Source organism: Anopheles moucheti, chromosome 3 (genome assembly GCF_943734755.1).
Source record: "Anopheles moucheti chromosome 3, idAnoMoucSN_F20_07, whole genome shotgun sequence".
NCBI lineage: Eukaryota > Metazoa > Arthropoda > Insecta > Diptera > Culicidae > Anopheles > Anopheles moucheti.
This window is the reverse complement of record NC_069141.1, coordinates 6049169-6065237: the sequence shown is the minus strand read 5'-3', so window position 1 is coordinate 6065237 and position 16069 is coordinate 6049169. Positions and strand designations below refer to the sequence as shown.

At 44.9% G+C, this 16069-nt stretch overlaps 2 protein-coding genes across 2 annotated transcripts; one reads left to right on the top strand and one right to left on the bottom strand.

The window, feature by feature from the left end:
• Positions 1-1629: 1629 nt before the first annotated feature.
• On the top strand, positions 1630-4481 carry LOC128302453 (armadillo repeat-containing protein gudu). The gene is made up of 5 exons (XM_053039279.1): positions 1630-2349; positions 2415-2763; positions 2859-3365; positions 3452-3847; positions 3924-4481. The coding sequence occupies exons 1-5, from the start codon at positions 1640-1642 to the stop codon at positions 4056-4058; spliced, it is 2097 nt and encodes a 698-aa protein (XP_052895239.1). The 5' UTR covers positions 1630-1639; the 3' UTR covers positions 4059-4481.
• A 77-nt stretch (positions 4482-4558) lies between these two features.
• On the bottom strand, positions 4559-13877 carry LOC128304439 (ras-related and estrogen-regulated growth inhibitor). Its single transcript, XM_053041626.1, has 5 exons — positions 13772-13877; positions 7849-7985; positions 7558-7716; positions 5776-6133; positions 4559-4861 (listed from the first exon to the last, which is right to left on the bottom strand). The coding sequence occupies exons 1-5, from the start codon at positions 13875-13877 to the stop codon at positions 4644-4646; spliced, it is 978 nt and encodes a 325-aa protein (XP_052897586.1). The 3' UTR covers positions 4559-4643.
• Between the last annotated feature and the right edge of the window lie 2192 nt (positions 13878-16069).

The window sequence follows — 16069 nt, the reverse complement described above, 5'->3', positions numbered from 1 at the left end:
AAAAACAGCCACACTGCATGCAATGGATCATACAAACTGGGTTCGAGTGGATGGGAACGTGATTTGCAAACATTATGGTTGGGATTCGTGTTTTAATAAGCGTATGCGTAAACGCTTAAGGAATACTAAAATAAAGAGGTTAAAATGTTGTTCTGTCCATTTGTTATGAGTCATCTTTGAAAGCTATAGATGTTTGATGTCATTTCTTTACAAAAATCGTATCAATTTTTATCATTTTTTGTGTAAATCTTACTTCACGAATTCAAACCATGCTTATCTATAACACAGGCTAGTAAGCCGATTATTGAGGCAGAACTTTTGAGACTGGGAAATTAATCCATTTTGGACGTTACATAGTACAGTCTGTAACGTATTTTTATCTGATGGTGTCGATCATACGGCTCTCGGCCGTCCTAATCGAATTAATTATATGAATAAATAAATAAAACATGTAATTTTCTTTATTGGCTTAGAATCTTTGTGTTTGTTTGGTATGAATACCACAAGTATACATAAAATTAAGTAAATAAAAGGAAAAGAACATTTAAAACTTGAGTTCTATTTCGATTCCCATGCGATTCCCAATGTTCAACAATTATACAAAAAATATATATAATAGGTTTTCTTATTCTCAGGAATGACCAGGTCTTATTGCTAATTAACTTGTTGGTGAAATAGAGTTTTCGTTAATAACGTTTAATTTATTTTATTATTCAAAAGAAAACATCGAATGCCACGTGCAAAATTTTCGAACGTGTTTAGCGGATTGCATACTTTCTGGTACGCAACAGTCACGACAACCAATTGCATACAATTTAGGCGCATATAAAAGCTAAAGCTTTAAAGCTCCATCTCATAGAGCTTACAGTTAAGGGATGATTTGAAACTATGGGAACTAAATGTTTGTAAAAAGATAAAAGACAACTAAACTGTTTTTAAAATTTAATATAACATAAAGCTTTCGTGTCAGAAAGATAAAAAAAGTAACAATTAAAAAATCAATCAAAACAATTAATAGAGTAACTTTACTCTTTATATGAGGCTTTCCAGTCTAATATACGCTGTACAACCTAATCCGTACCCCAATTAGGTACTAACAACTTGTACATTGTATACACTAGCGAAAAGACCTGTTGATTCTTAAACATACTCGTCATATGTAAGCTTTCATTTCCATCAACAACATTGGACGCGTGTCATGCGCAATGTTCACGTCCTCATGCATTCCACCACGTGCGACAAATCAAAAACACGCTAGATGCATAATTTCCCCCCTTAAACAACCGACATCGGGAGGAATGTCAAATAACAACACCTGCAACTGGTGGTAGTCCCATTCCCATCCAATCTATACAATACCCTCAACAACAAAGTTCACCGTCTAGCTGCTTAGCAACGGTACCGCTATTCAGGTCGAGAACAGACAGCGGATTGTTTGATCAATAAAATTTTGCTCATTTCATCGTAAAACTACGTTTCGAGCCCATCTTACGGCATTCGGTGTACAAATTCCAGCACATCCTGACGTAAGTGACCGCCGGTCAGGGCTGCACTAATTCAATTCCCGTGTGTGGTGATTTATTTCCAGTGAGACAACAGTAACAGAACGCGCAGCAGCATCACCTATACGGCACCGATCATGAACGTCACAGCACACCGTCGCAATGTCGGCCGTGGTGGTGGTGGGAAGGCAATCCGCGTTGGCAAAGCGAAAGCCCGCAATGGCGCGACGAATGGTACGAACGGCGGCAATGGGATGAATGTGGGTGGTCCAACCGCACCGCAGAACGGGGGTGCGACTGCGGCAAAGGAGAAACCACCGGACAAGGCCCAGGAGAGCTATGAGTCGGACTCGTCGGATCAGGTGTCCTCATCGGACGAGGAGGAACGGTGGAAGGATTCGAAGCTGTCGAACGACGTCCCGTCCGAGTACTGGCACATCCAAAAGCTGGTGAAGTACATGAAGGCCGGCAACCAGACGGCCACGATTGTGGCGCTCTGCTGTCTGAAGGACCATGACCTGACGACGCAGATGAACCAGCGTGCCATCCAGGACTGCGGCGGGCTGGAGGTGCTCGTCAATCTGCTCGAAAGCAATGACATGAAGTGCAGACTGGGAGCGTTGTCCGTCCTGTCCGAGATCTCGTCCAACCTGGATATTCGTCGTGCCATTGTTGACCTTGGAGGTATTCCGCTGCTGGTGCAGATACTGTCGGAACCCGGGCGCGATCTCAAGATTATGGCGGCAGAGACGATAGGGAACGTTGCGAAGGTGCGCCTAGCCCGGAAGCTGGTCCGCAAGTGCAATGGCATACCGCGGCTAGTGGATCTGCTCGACGTCAATATGAAGTATGTGTACGGGTGTGGCAAACACCTCCAAACTCTCACTAAACACACGATCAATTTGCTTGCAGCTGTCTTCGCTCGCAACGGGACCAACTGTCGGAGGACGAGCGAGAAATGCTCGATATGGCTCGGGCCGGAGCACGTGCGCTCTGGTCGCTGTCTGAGTCGCGCCACAACAAGGAACTGATGTGCAAAAGTGGCATCGTGCCACTGATGGGACGGCTTCTTAAAAGCGTTCACATCGACGTTGTCGTTCCGACTATGGGTACCATACAGCAGTGCGCCTCACAGGCCAACTACCAGCTGGCGATCACGACCGAAGGGATGATCTTCGACATCGTCTCCCACCTGACGTCCGACAACCTCGACCTGAAGCGTCAATGCAGCTCGGCCATCTTCAAGTGTGCCAGCGACAAGGTAAGAACTGGGATCTGGTGGGTATGTGCTAATGCGAACCAAATGGGCCGTTCTCTCAATGCACCGTTTCCGGTTGCCGTTTCTCCGGAGCAAAGACGGCGAGCGATATGGTGCGCGAGTCGGGCGGACTCGAACCATTGGTAGGGATCGCTCGGGACAAGACGGTACGCGACAACAAGCAGCTACTGGCCGCAGCGACCGGTGCCATCTGGAAGTGTGCCGCTAGTGAGGCCAACGTGAAGAAGCTCGACCAGCTGAAGGCGGTCCAGGTGTTGGTGCAGCTGTTGAACGATGAGAACGAGGATGTACTGACGAACGTGGTTGGTGCCATATCGGAGTGTGTCAAGTACCAGAACAACCGGGAGATCTTGCGACAGTGCGGAGGTATTCCTCTGCTGGTGAATCTGCTCAACATGACGCATGCCCCACTGCTGGAGAACATTGCCCGCACCCTCAAGGAGTGTGCCTCGGATCCGGAGAGTATGACGCTGATGGAGGATCTAGATGCAATTCGTCTGATTTGGTCACTGTTGAAGAACTCCAACCCGAAGGTACAGGCATACGCCGCGTGGGCACTTTGTCCTTGCATCGAGAACGCGAAGGTGAGCCGATCGCAATCGATCAATCCAGCAAGCTGGTTCCATGGTTCCTCAGAATACTCTTCCCGCTCGTTGTTTCTCCATTGCAGGACTCTGGTGAGCTGGTGCGTAGCTTCGTTGGGGCCCTGGAGCTTGTAGTGGGTTTGCTGAAATCTCGCGATAACTTCGTCCTATCGGCGGTGTGTGCGGCAATAGCGACGATTGCGCGTGATCGTGAAAATCTTTCGGTGCTGTCCGACCACAAAGTGATAAGAATGCTGGCCGATCTTGTGTACACCACGGATGATCTGCTGCGGGAACATCTTGCTGCCGCCATTGCGAGTTGTGCACCGTACTCCACCAATACGCAGGAACTTGGACGTTTGAAGACGGTCACTCCCATTGTTGGATATATGGTTAGCAACAATCCACGCGTACACCGAACAACTGCCATGGCTCTGCAGAAGTTGTCCGAGGATCCTCAGAATTGTATCACAATGCACCAGGTGAGCAGAACCCTTGATGGCCACGCTCTTGAATGGTATTTAGGGCAAGCTATTATTGTAATTCCTGTTATTGCAGAGTGGCGTCGTTCCGTTCCTGTTGGAGACGGTCGGTTCCAAGGATCGCGAGCTACAGGAGGCATCTGCCGGTTGTCTACAGAACATCCGCAAGCTGGCACTACGTGCAGAAGAGCTCGAGCTATGCGGAGAATAGGAAAACTATCCGGTATTGGTTCAAAATTTCTCAAATTGTCAAAGTGTGAGGCGTACAATGGAAAATGAATCTGTTCCATTCGTTATTTCGGATATGGACCGTTCATAGTTAGCCTTCACACCCTTATTGTATGTCACTGTTTCCGTGCTGTGGAAACGATACCTTTTTTATTAACATTCGATACATTCGGTACAGTTCGTTGAGTTTGTCTCTTATAACGTTCGAGTGAAGTGATTTTTAGGCGTTTGTAAAATAAGTCCATTAGCTACGATTATTACTATTACACCATTTTTCTCTTCAGCTTCACGCAAAGCATCCACCGTACCTTAAATATATGTCTTTGGTGACGCTGCGCGAAGGCATTTCAGTTCAGTGTGGTGTACACGGTTTCAATAACGGTTATACAAAAATAAACGGAATCACAATGTTGTTCACCACCAGAGTCTGTATGTCCGTGTGTCCACTTTTCTTCCATCGCAGTTCGGTAAAGCATATCTGCAGTGTGTTGGCATGTGGTATATGGCTAGACGACCCACCCATTCCGCCTTCCAGGGCCGGGGTTTTCGATGGTAGTTCCATATGGTTCTAGTAACTGGCGTTACTGCCTCGCATCGAGATGCTCATGCGACGTTCGACCCGTCCTACATGGGGCATCAGCGATCCGGGCGGTGCGAATCTCCATCGGCGAGGCCTGGACAGCAGCGTCCCGTCCGTAGATGCTCGCCCTCGGAATGGTTCATCGATGTCAGACTTCTGCGACGAACAGCAGCTCGATTCGGACTCGTCCGTTTCGTCCGGTTCCTCTTCCGTCCACGGATGTCGACCTGTAAGAAATGGAAACACACATGATATTGGGTTGCTTTGTCGCTTTTATGAACCTAAATATCAAAAGTCACTATACACCGCAGGAGCTGCTGCGTCACAGGGCCAGAGAAAAATCAATCGCACAAAATTTGAATCACTTGTGGGGCTGTCAGCAGCAAACAAATGGGACCAAAATTGATTTCTTTTTGTGCCATAAATCGGCTTACGTTTGAATCATATCAGAAGCCTAGGAAGATACACACACGAGTAGGTTTTAAAAGTATTTTTTGTACCTCAATGGAACTTTACGAAAAAAACGATAAACGCTGGTTTCCCTCCTGAGAACTGCGTCGCTAATTTGATGGGACAAAACAATCTACGTCTACGTTTAGCAGCATGAATAAATTCTTCCGCGTTTTCACATCAGCTTACTGTCGGTTGTCTAAATTTAAGGAGCGTCCCAGCGACCTTCTTCCGTCAAACACAACGTCTCATCCTCCGGGCATCCCTTTGTGGCCCCAATATCAAGCTACTTAAATTGTGCCACCACAGACTGGCGGTTAAAACAAAAACCTTGCCACAAATTAATATCAACAATCCTCCAAGAACTCGGCCCACCCTCCAGTTCCTCCTACCAACACACATACGCACCGCAGCTCACAGGCTGCAGATGAGGTGAGCATAATTCCTGATCCGCCCTCGCGTCGAAAAGTGGGTCACATCACGGCACGCGAAAGTGCACTTCAAGTGCACACCATCTTCCGCAGGCAAACCACTCATTGCCATTGCCAACCGCAGCCAAGGCTCGTGTACATCTTACACCGTTGTGTGCTACAACCAATTCGTAAGCTTCCTACTATTTCGCCGAAAAATGGCTCCCCGGGGTGAAATAACCTTCGTAACCTTTGCCTACCGGCAACACACCTACCGAGTATGACGATGGATTGGCGCTTCTCGTGGCTGAGATCACAGTTACAGAACGGATGCACACTGTCGGGGCTGAGGATGAGTTCGACCTCCGAGTGCAGATCGTGCACGTCGCTGGTGGAGCGCTTCAGCTTTGGGTAGCGTGATAGCACGCGCCAGAACCGACACGCATCCCGGAACACGCCATTCACCTGCTCGATGCTTTCGCGTACCGACACCTCGTGGAAGCAAGCGCACGAGATCTCCTTCGCTCGCCGTTGACCGTCCTCGGTGCTTACCATGCGGTCACCCGTCTGGTCGATCTTATTGCCGACCAGTATGACGGGAACGTCCAGCAGGGGGTCCTGTGAAATCCAAAAAAGAAGATAAATACAAATTATAAGTTGGGTTATTAAAATCCACAATGCAAGCAAAAATAGAAAAATCCTGGATAGTCTGTCTCGCGGTTCAACAATAAACAGTCCAGAAATTTAGAAGCGATAACCCTCAAATAAACCTCAACTAACTATTCTGAGGTAAAGAAATGATATCAAGATTCTAAATTTCTTTCTTTCTAAGTTCTAAGTTTCTAAAAGTTTCTTTTTAAATATTTCTTAGAGCTCTAAACGTATTCCAGAGATTCACGTTCATAAATAAATTTCCTTTTCTATTGTTCAATTTCTCTGAACCAATCAGAAGAAATAAGAACTACAATTCAAAACAAATTACTTCTCAAGCATAACAATGCAGGCTAGTTGGTATTCTATAATAGGTTTGTTGGCCAGATACGTGTTCCAGGAACAATGTCTAATTCTCCCAATAAATGGAAAACATCCGTACTGTAGACCAAAGACGGAATGGTATCGGTTTAACGTCTGTTAATCAAATAACTCTGCTGTCCTCAGAATTCCTACAATAACAAATTACGGGATAGGTAATGCAGGAGTCCAATCGTAATGCACTCTGAGCAACAAAGCAACGATGTCAGTGTCCTGAGGACTATCCCGGACATCAGGAGCATTCCGTACGCAAAGCAAAACAACACATCACCATACGGTTTAATTGACTGCCGGAATGCTATCCACCGTTTCGTAGAAGCATGAAAACAATGATTGAAACAAAATGGATGCCTGGCTGAAGCATGCCCGCCATCCGTCCCGAACGATAGACGAACTACCTCAAGAAATGTCCATTTTAGCTGTGGTTGCTATTGCCACTGGACACGAGACAAGAGAAAGTCAAAGGTTTTGCTTCTCTGTTTTTTTGTGCATTCATCTGTTTGAAAGTCTCAAACTGCTATTTTCACTTTTAACCTTTGATTTTGAGCTTACGGTGGTTCTGTTTATAACCTATCGTGCCCTTCCCGGGTAGGCATTTCCACCTTCGAAGCGGAGAAGTAAAATTGCCAATCAAAATCAAATAAACTAAACATTTCACGAGCGCGCGTGCGGGTCCTTCGATAAAAAGACCCAACGAAACAGCGGATGGAAGAACCGCTTCGGGGTGGAATTTCCACGAAAAACAAATGCAAAGTCAATCGTCCACCTTCAGACGTTTTTTTCTTTGTGAATGGCAAAGGAATTCAAAAAATGCTCCCAAAATACAAAATGAAAGGGATTCAAAGTTCACAAAAAAAGAGAAACAGAAAAAAAGGAAACACTCATAGATGAAAGCAAAGCTTTTAATTGAAGCTGAAAATTGCCACCAAGTGTACCGTGCAAAACATCAAACACCTGACCGAGACCCCTGACCGGGGGGGGGGGGGGGGGGGGGTCCAGCCGGACCTTACCTTGTTGTACGAACCGAGCCGACGTCGGCGTTTGTTGTAGTTGATAAGAAATTTCAGTCGATTGCACTCGTCGAAGCTGCACTTGTCCGCTACCGAGTACATCAGGATGAATGCCTCCGCCCATCGTATGTTCGCCTCCAGCGTCAGGCAATCTGCTTCCTATTTTTGGATCGACAGGGAAGTTGGAAAGAAAAACCAGATAAAGTGCACATGTAACGCTACGCAACCTTTTCACGATAAAGCTCTGACAGCAACAGTAACACGGCAAGAACAAAAGGAAAGTCTGTTTACGTTTGGCTGGCCGGCTGCGTCTAGTATTTCGAACAGGACGAACTCGTTGTCGATCAGTGTGTTGAAGGTGTACACCTTTTCCAGGTTTGGGTCGTACTCGCCGATGAACCGTTTCGTTATGAACCGCACCACCATCGCTGCAACGAAGCGGTGGAAAACGGAAAGTGAAGAAGTTTGGTGAACATTCGTCTATGCGTAAAGCGTTTTTGATTTCTGCACGCGATAAAAGCATTTATGGAGCATGAAAAATGCGCAAGGAATTTCAATTGTTTTAACGTAAGCAAGAGCAAAAGTCGCTCTGTACATTCCTGTTTGACTGAAAGGGGGAAAGGCTTTGGTATGACCGAAAAGAAGTAGTTACAGTCGGGGGAATACTACTTCGATAAAATTCCTCAGAAATAAACAATTTCTATTCCCACGGTTAACCCACATAACAGCACAAATTAGCAAGCTGCTGATTTTCGTGCCCAATTTTCATTTTGCTTCCGGAAAAGCTTCAACCCAAAGTTTTGCGCATGAAATACCGTGCTCAATGCTCATCTATTCAAGGGAAGAAAAAATAAAACGCATTCCAGCCTAATCTTCAGTGTCCTTGAATTCCCTAGCTCGAAATGTTCAATTCTAGGAATGTGGATAATCACTCGCCAGTAAAAGCTAATGAGCGGATTTTTGCCCACATTGAAATACACAAACTTTGCTAACTTTAAATGGTCTTTAAATAAATCGTTTCCTGAAGCAAATCTCCATTGAAGGCTGTTGCTTTGCAAGATTATTATTTGCAAGGTGTATATTTTTTCTTCAAGATTTCTTTTCTTTTTCAATTTCTTCAAGATTTTTTTTTCTTTTTCGACGAACAGTTACACTTTAAAGCATTCCGTAACGATAGCGAAGTTAAATCCAACGGTGCGCAGATACACCACAAAGACATCACATCGGAACACAGCAGGACATCATCGCAGTAAGGACAGTACGATAACAATACGTGAAAGCATCCCGGTACATTGTGGCAGGCGGCGTCATCGAACAGACGATCCAAACAGGTGCGAAGGCAGCAAAATCAATCTGCACTGGTGGCTTCCGGGAGTCCCACCTGGAGTTCAATTTATTTTCGTAATCGATTTCTACGCCGCTGCACATGTTGCCATTTTGCCTATTTTTTTTCAATTGTTTCGATTTGATTTTTCCCTGCTTTTTGCATGTTTACAATTAATGTAAATCGTATGGAACATAGGCCAAAGCGCTCAGATAAATCAAGCTGCACGTGTTTGTCCTGCGAGGTGAAAGCTCTGCAATTCACATCTCGATATCAATGGTAACAATGGTGATGGTAGCTGTAGGAGATTGATTCGTGAAAAAAATCGACTGGAAATTAATACTGGCTTAACACATTGCCTGTAACTTTGTGACAATAACAACATGTTTTTCTTACAAAGAAAAAAAATCCTCGTATCGACAACCGGGAATACGTTTGCCCACACAAATGAACATTCATTCATCGCTGAAACCTAGCAATGATCGCTCTACGTCCTCCATCGACCAAGACGTGTATGTGAAAGTAATTGAGAAAAGTTGTCTAATAATCTAATCGAAGCAGAATCGGATAAGATACGAAAGGAAAGCCAACACACAAAAAAAACAACGATACAGTTCTCATTTTCCCAACAATTTCCACCCCCGAGTTGTCGAGCGAAACCAATTAGAAAGCAGATGACGATTGGGAATGGCGTCACCAACCGGCGAGAACTATTGGCTAGAAAGTTTGAAATCGTTGGCACGTCGCTTACCCGCACAGCACCGTGCTCCATTAGCGGGTGGAAACGGCACAAATTAAAGAGCAACATGTCTTTCGGTGGGACGTTCTGCAACCCCTGGGTGTGCGAGAACGGAAGATGGTTGACGTACGTCATGGTTTCTGCGTGCCGGAATTCTCCGGAAGACGATGTCCGATGGTAATCAAAAACATCGCTGCAGGAATGTTTTGTAATTAGCCGCTTGAATGGTTTTAATTAGCTTAAGGTAGTGAGCGGTAGTACTGATCAATTGACCAACAAGTGTAGAAAGTGTTCTTGTTTTTAAATATGTCTTCTAATTGCTCGCAAAAAATGTAAATTTAATTAACTATTCCTTGGTGTAAGATATTAGCAGTTTTGTCATATAAATTAAATGAAGCTTCTGATTGAAGATTTGTGGAGTTTTGATCAAATCCTAAATCAAATTCAAGTATTAATAATCAAAACATGAAATTATTTAAGACAAAATAATCAAATAAATATATATTTTAAATTACTGTAACTTAAAAATAGTACAAAAATTTTACGTTATTGAATTAAAGTTTAAATTATTCCATGTCGTGCTGACTGTGCGCTTGTGCCGTTCGGTTTTAGAATTTAAATACTGATCTTACTACGTCTAGCCGTAGCTCTTTTCAACCAGACTTCAATTTCATAATCCACCACTGATTGATAAATTGTCTCGCATCGTTTGGAAGCAGAAGGTGTTGTTATCTCGTCCGCTTCCGATTTGGGGAATAGTTGAACGCTTCCCACGATGACAGCAGTGATTCATTTATCATAATCATCCGGCCCGGTTGTTTGAAGAAAGAACCTGCCCGGTGAAATTGGATCCCGAGCCCACGCCATTGACAGTGGCAAAATGGGAAGTTATAACGTGTGCCGCGCTACTGTTCTAGCTTCTAATACTTCCCATCACACCCACATACATTGCAAACAGGGAAACCATTGTGCAGGTTTTAAGACCGCTCTCGTTGATAAACGAAAACGCAATGGCAGCTGGTATGTAAAGAGTAGCGATGTTATTTTTTTTCGTATCAGTACAAAGAGTTATATTAGGTTAAGAGGCTTTATGAAAATAGATTGCCAAGCTCTTTAACAATATACAAATAAATAAATGTTCAACCTCCGTCCACAAAAAAAAACACGTTAGATGCCGCTTGTCAAGTTGTCAACGAGTGCAAATGTGATTGAAAATAAGGAACATCGATAAACGAGCAACAGAAACCAATAACGCACACAAACACACGCCGGAAAAAAAACCTTGCCAACCCTTACTAGGCCTACTAGCTTGACATTGATGGATGAAATTTCAAACCAAACCAACGGCGACTTACGAACTACCGAACGCGGTGTGTATCGACGAGAGTGGAGTGATGCGCTTCAATGGATGACTCCCCTCGCACATGGGGTTCGGGTTTGGCTGAGGTTGGGAAAGGAAGTGAGCACCCCCAGCAGTATGATTAGTAGCTGACTCTAATTTCTCAATCAGTGTCATCAAGGTTTCCGATATGCGCGAGGTGGCGAGCGTCAGATGCATCGTGAAACGCTGACAGCTTCCCGTAGACCCATCCGGTGGAGGAAGCCGTTTCTGGCGATGATGTGTCACCAGTGTTAACTGTGAGGTGTTTCGGATTTCCTGCCACAAGCCAGATATTGATCCCTCACATGGTGGCGACTGCCACCGTCAACACCTATCTCATTCGACCTAGGGATTGTCACTTTCAAGTGTGACAGGTAGTGTGAGAGTCCCTGTCAGTTGACACTGGCTTACTTAGTTGCGCCTAAAAGCATGCAAAAACCGGGTCACCGCGTTGATGCGTACCGGAACATCCAAAATCACCCCCTATCCAATCGCGTAATTTGTATCACGTGCAGCCTTGTCGAGGGCACGCTTGTAGCGGCAATTTGAATCTGTTTTGCATCAGCTTATGATCGTTTCTACTACACGAGAACGGGAAATTGTACACGGGGAATAGATTTTGTGTTTATTTATAAAGAAAGAAGCCCGGCCAGTGTTACTACCTTACTATGAGTCGCTTACTACGCGTGGCCCACATAATGTGAACGAGATGCACAGATGAAATTCCTTAAATACCAAACTACTTCGTTTGAAATAATTCGACATCTTAAAATGGTAATTCTTCTCCCAAGGAGCCATTCCAGCGTCTTGCGTTTGAATTTCTCAGTTCTTAGAATTCATAGCAGTTCCCACTTGTTTAACAACTCGTGGAATTGTTGTTCACCACAAACAATTGATAGAAAATTCAAATTTCAATCGATTCGGTATGCTACATGTCGCCTTCCGTTTTCCAGGAACTGGCGCGCTATGCAACAGCGTGGCATTGTGCACCATGCTGTACGCTACTGTTGACAAAACCTATTTGATTTTCACACTCAATCTCTTTTCCACACCATCCACTCGGTTCAAAACGAAAGCAAACGGTCCTTTTGCGGTCCTTTGACATCGCGGGAACTGCGCACTTTCCGGCCAACACAAACAACACCTCCAACATGCGGCCATCGCGACGCCTTCCTTTCGACGGCCCTCAAGCAACCCATGGATTCTTGACGTACCCTAACTACCCGTGCCGTACACCTAAAGCGCCCCTAATTGAGTTCCTTTCATCGTGCACATTGTTGGACGATTTCAAGGGAAAGATTGTCCCTTTATCGCCAGTTCGCGACTCCTGTTTGCCTTCTGACACATTTTGTGACGTAGTGTCTGCAAAAAGGCCCCGAGCATGGAAATCGGCCAGCTTTAAGCGTTCCTTTTTTAGTCGCAGTTCCGCTTTCGGCTGAAGGCGAATGAACTTTGGAAAGTATGGCGGGGTGTTCCTAGAAGGCTTTGGGGCTCCCATTGACGATACGGAGGTACTTTCAAGCCTCAACGAACATGATCCGTACACACAAACGCACACCGAACCACACACACCGGTAATTGGACAAAGGACGTTTGTGGAGCGGTTTTAAAAAGCCTTCCGTTTCTCAACGTGATTGCGACAGATAAGGATGACCGCCACAAGATGACCGTCTTAAGATGACCTAATTTCCGGATCTGCTCTGCGGGGCTCTAGTTTACCCGCTTAAGGATTATATTTTACACTACCATCATCAATCTTTTGCCCATTTTCAAATCCGACGTTCCGCCCTTTTTTTTTTTGGTAGTAATCCGATGCGTCTACGCAGCGTCGTACCATCCGGTTGCGTAGTATCGTGTTTTTTTTTGTCAACGAGCTCTTCAAACCCCTCTAAGCTTTAGTTAAGCCTTTCCTAGAGCGCGGATGGTGTGCCGTGTGTGTTGGCCGGCTGCATGGAGAGGAGAGTTTTCTTTGCAAAAGCATATTTACCACTGCCTTTACATGTCATCCATCAGTTTCGGTTTCACTTTCGATTCAACCACGCGGTGGTTTCACTTTTATGCGACCACCACTCTCTGGTCCCCGGGGAGCGTGGCGTTGTGGAAAACTCACATTAACCGTCACACAGAAAAAAACCTTGGCGCCCGTTTGGTCCAACGCTTCCAAAGGGAGTACAAGCCGGGGACATGCACTTTAATTTATATGGCACGTCAGAGGAAATATTAATGGGGCTTTTTTAATGGGCCGCAATGGAGACATATGGAAACAAAGGGATCATGCGACACAATTGTACACATACGATGGAAGTAGTTTAATTTATTATTTTATCATTTTAGATCTGATTTGATTATTATGCTAGCGCTAAAAACTTTTATACACATACAACATTACTAAGTCCAAAAGCTAGACTTCCGTCCATCAGCATCACTACCGACACAGCAAATTTGTTGCACCGAAGGGCAACCGAATTCGACCTTCCATACCGGACGTATTATTTTTAGAGCAATACTAATCCACCCTTCACTCTTAAAGCGCTCCGCTAATGAAAAGAAAGCGATCCAGTAAAGTGCTCTGTTTACATTGGTATTCACTATCCATAAATTATCTTTAATCGTACAAAACGAGGATCAATTGATTTCGATGCCGTATCGTGTCTAATCGATCCCACCGCCGATCGTAAATCAAGTGAATTCCATCTTCCCCAGTGGGAAGAGAAAAAAAACTCCATTCATAAATTAAGTTCCTAACGCAACTCCTCCCAATGACGCTTACCTGTCTTTCCGACGCCACTCTGTCCGAGGACCATCACGCGGAATGGTTTCGCTTTCGGATGCAGACCCAGCTTGGCCAGTGACGATTTCGGTGAGGTAGTATTCATGCTGTTCCGTATTCGCTTGCGAGGAAGTACGCACAACCACGATGTCCGGTGCTTTCGGTGCTTAATTGCTGCACGTTAGCAATCGAGCTAATGATGTCACCCGGCATTGACTACAGCCCGCATAATTGCACATAATGTGAGGCACCACTTGGGCGTGAGGATGGTGAAGTGGTATATTGAGCAGGCTTAACAACACACAAACATAAGTGCTTGACAAGCACCCAGGCTCTCACAGATGCCGAAAGTTCGACACATTAATTAAGCGCCCGTACGGTTTGTCCACAATCGAAACACTGGACCCGAGTGGTACGCCCAGTGTTTCACTCCATTTTCACTCGCCGGGCAAATTTCACTTCTTCAAGGTGGTGATTAACGATTTTCCTGAGCTTTGTGTGTAAATACAGCAACCTATTGAGTTTTTATCACCAGCAGCGCTATCTACTACCACTGCCTCCGCCGCGAGCTGATCAACAACGGGAAGGACTCCGGTGGGTGTTACACGGGAGCTATTCTTATTGCATTTGTGGAGGTAAATTTCAATTATCACTAAACAATTTTCATCGAGTGTGTTCAATCAAGCGTGTAAACTTTTACTGTTTGCTGTGCGAGTAGGAGTCTAGCTGTTGCGGACTATTACTCCCTTTTCTATTCTTCGTTTTTGTTCCACCCGAGGACATCTGCTCCCGTGCGATGCGCGATGTGTTCAGATTCTATTTATTTTCATCTCCACACTCCCGGGATGCTGGATGTGCAAACACTGTTTTCCGTGCAACGATTATATTTACTTTCGCCGTCCGATTATTGTTGCCTGTTCCGGTTCACCGTGCGTGTACTGGACGGAGGTAGGTAATGGTGTTTTTCTTTTTAGTGTTGAATGCGGCTAGCATCACGATGAACATTGTCGAACAGAATCGTCACTGTTTCGCCCGGGTGCGTAGGTGCTGACAAGCGCTGCTGCAGCACTTCCTTCAACAACCACAAACTCACTCAATCTACTTGCAATCGACGGCGGACAACGAGATGCACTGCCGCCGATATCCACAGCCCGTGATGAGACAGAGTCAACAGCGGTATGCCTTCCACAGCAACCTTGGCCCGGAAGACATCCGATGATGATGTACGTCGAGGAATAAGCTATAAGACACACAGAACACACATGCAGATACACACGGTACACGGTACAGGTAGAACACGACACGAGGCACAACACTTGACACTTGTTAAAGGTTAATTAACGTCACTCCGTTTTGGCAGCTAGTAGCGCACCGCCACAACCGTAACCGTTCCGTAATGTCTTGTTAGGCGTAATCTTCGCACATGTAACACTTATATAGTATAGTTAACTTTGCAAAAAACAAACCAAAACTCCAACAGCGAAGTGCAAAAAATGTGAAAGGAAATCTAACTAACATAAACTACCACCAGGCAGTGTGCAGAGTTCCCCTGCTTGCACGTTTCTTGTTGGGGGTTTAAAATGTTTCGGCGTGTCCAAAACAACAACGGATACGGATGCTGAATTGCGCCAAAAACCAAGGAAAGACCGACGGAGATGTGTGCTGAGAGCTGATGCTGTTGCGGCTTGAATCGCGTTTGCGATCTGATGATGTTGCTATCCGCTTGCAGTAGTATTTATAATGCTGCGGGGTAGTACAGCACCAGACAGGGAGAGAATTTGTGCTTCTCCGTAGTGGAGAGAGCGATAATTGACTCTCGTGGAAAAGTAGACACGCACTATGGGGTGGTTGAATTTCTTGCTTTCAAATATTAAAACTTCAGTCAGCCGAATCGACATCGTGCTAGAATTTAAGTCTTATCGGACTATCTGTGCAATTATGTATGATTCTAATATCAGATACCCAGAAAAGCAGAGAAAATTAAAGAAAATGTTTTCTGCACACTTTTCGATATAATTTATATTTTAAATCTTTTACAAGAATCGATCCTCAAAAATCAACAAGCCTCAAAGATTCTTGAATTTAAAATCAGAACTCATGATGGAGAATCATCACCCCTTATCGACCTTAAACGAAATGATAATTGGTCCTTTTCGGCAACTAATGAATCGAGGGAGTTACGGACTAGCTGAAGATGGATTCATGAATCTTTCAAAAAGAGATTCAGATTCATTCATTCAACGATTCAAATTAATAGATTCAATCAGATTCATGAGACTGACTCAGATTCACCCAACA

What these genes read in the sequence shown, in the direction of transcription:
- LOC128304439 (XM_053041626.1), bottom strand. Translation starts at nt 13,877, where the DNA reads ATGAATACTACCTCACCGAAATCGTCACTGGCCAAGCTGGGTCTGCAT. An exon ending in GGCTCGGTTCGTACAACAAG is followed by an intron (nt 6,134 to 7,557) that starts GTAAGGTCCGGC and finishes TGGATTTCACAG; the next exon opens with GACCCCCTGCTGGACGTTCC. An exon ending in ACTCGGTAGGTGTGTTGCCG is followed by an intron (nt 4,862 to 5,775) that starts GTAGGCAAAGGT and finishes CGTGGACGGAAG; the next exon opens with AGGAACCGGACGAAACGGAC.
- LOC128302453 (XM_053039279.1), top strand. Translation starts at nt 1,640, where the DNA reads ATGAACGTCACAGCACACCGTCGCAATGTCGGCCGTGGTGGTGGTGGG. An exon ending in TCAAGTGTGCCAGCGACAAG is followed by an intron (nt 2,764 to 2,858) that starts GTAAGAACTGGG and finishes TCCGGAGCAAAG; the next exon opens with ACGGCGAGCGATATGGTGCG. An exon ending in CTTGCATCGAGAACGCGAAG is followed by an intron (nt 3,366 to 3,451) that starts GTGAGCCGATCG and finishes TCTCCATTGCAG; the next exon opens with GACTCTGGTGAGCTGGTGCG.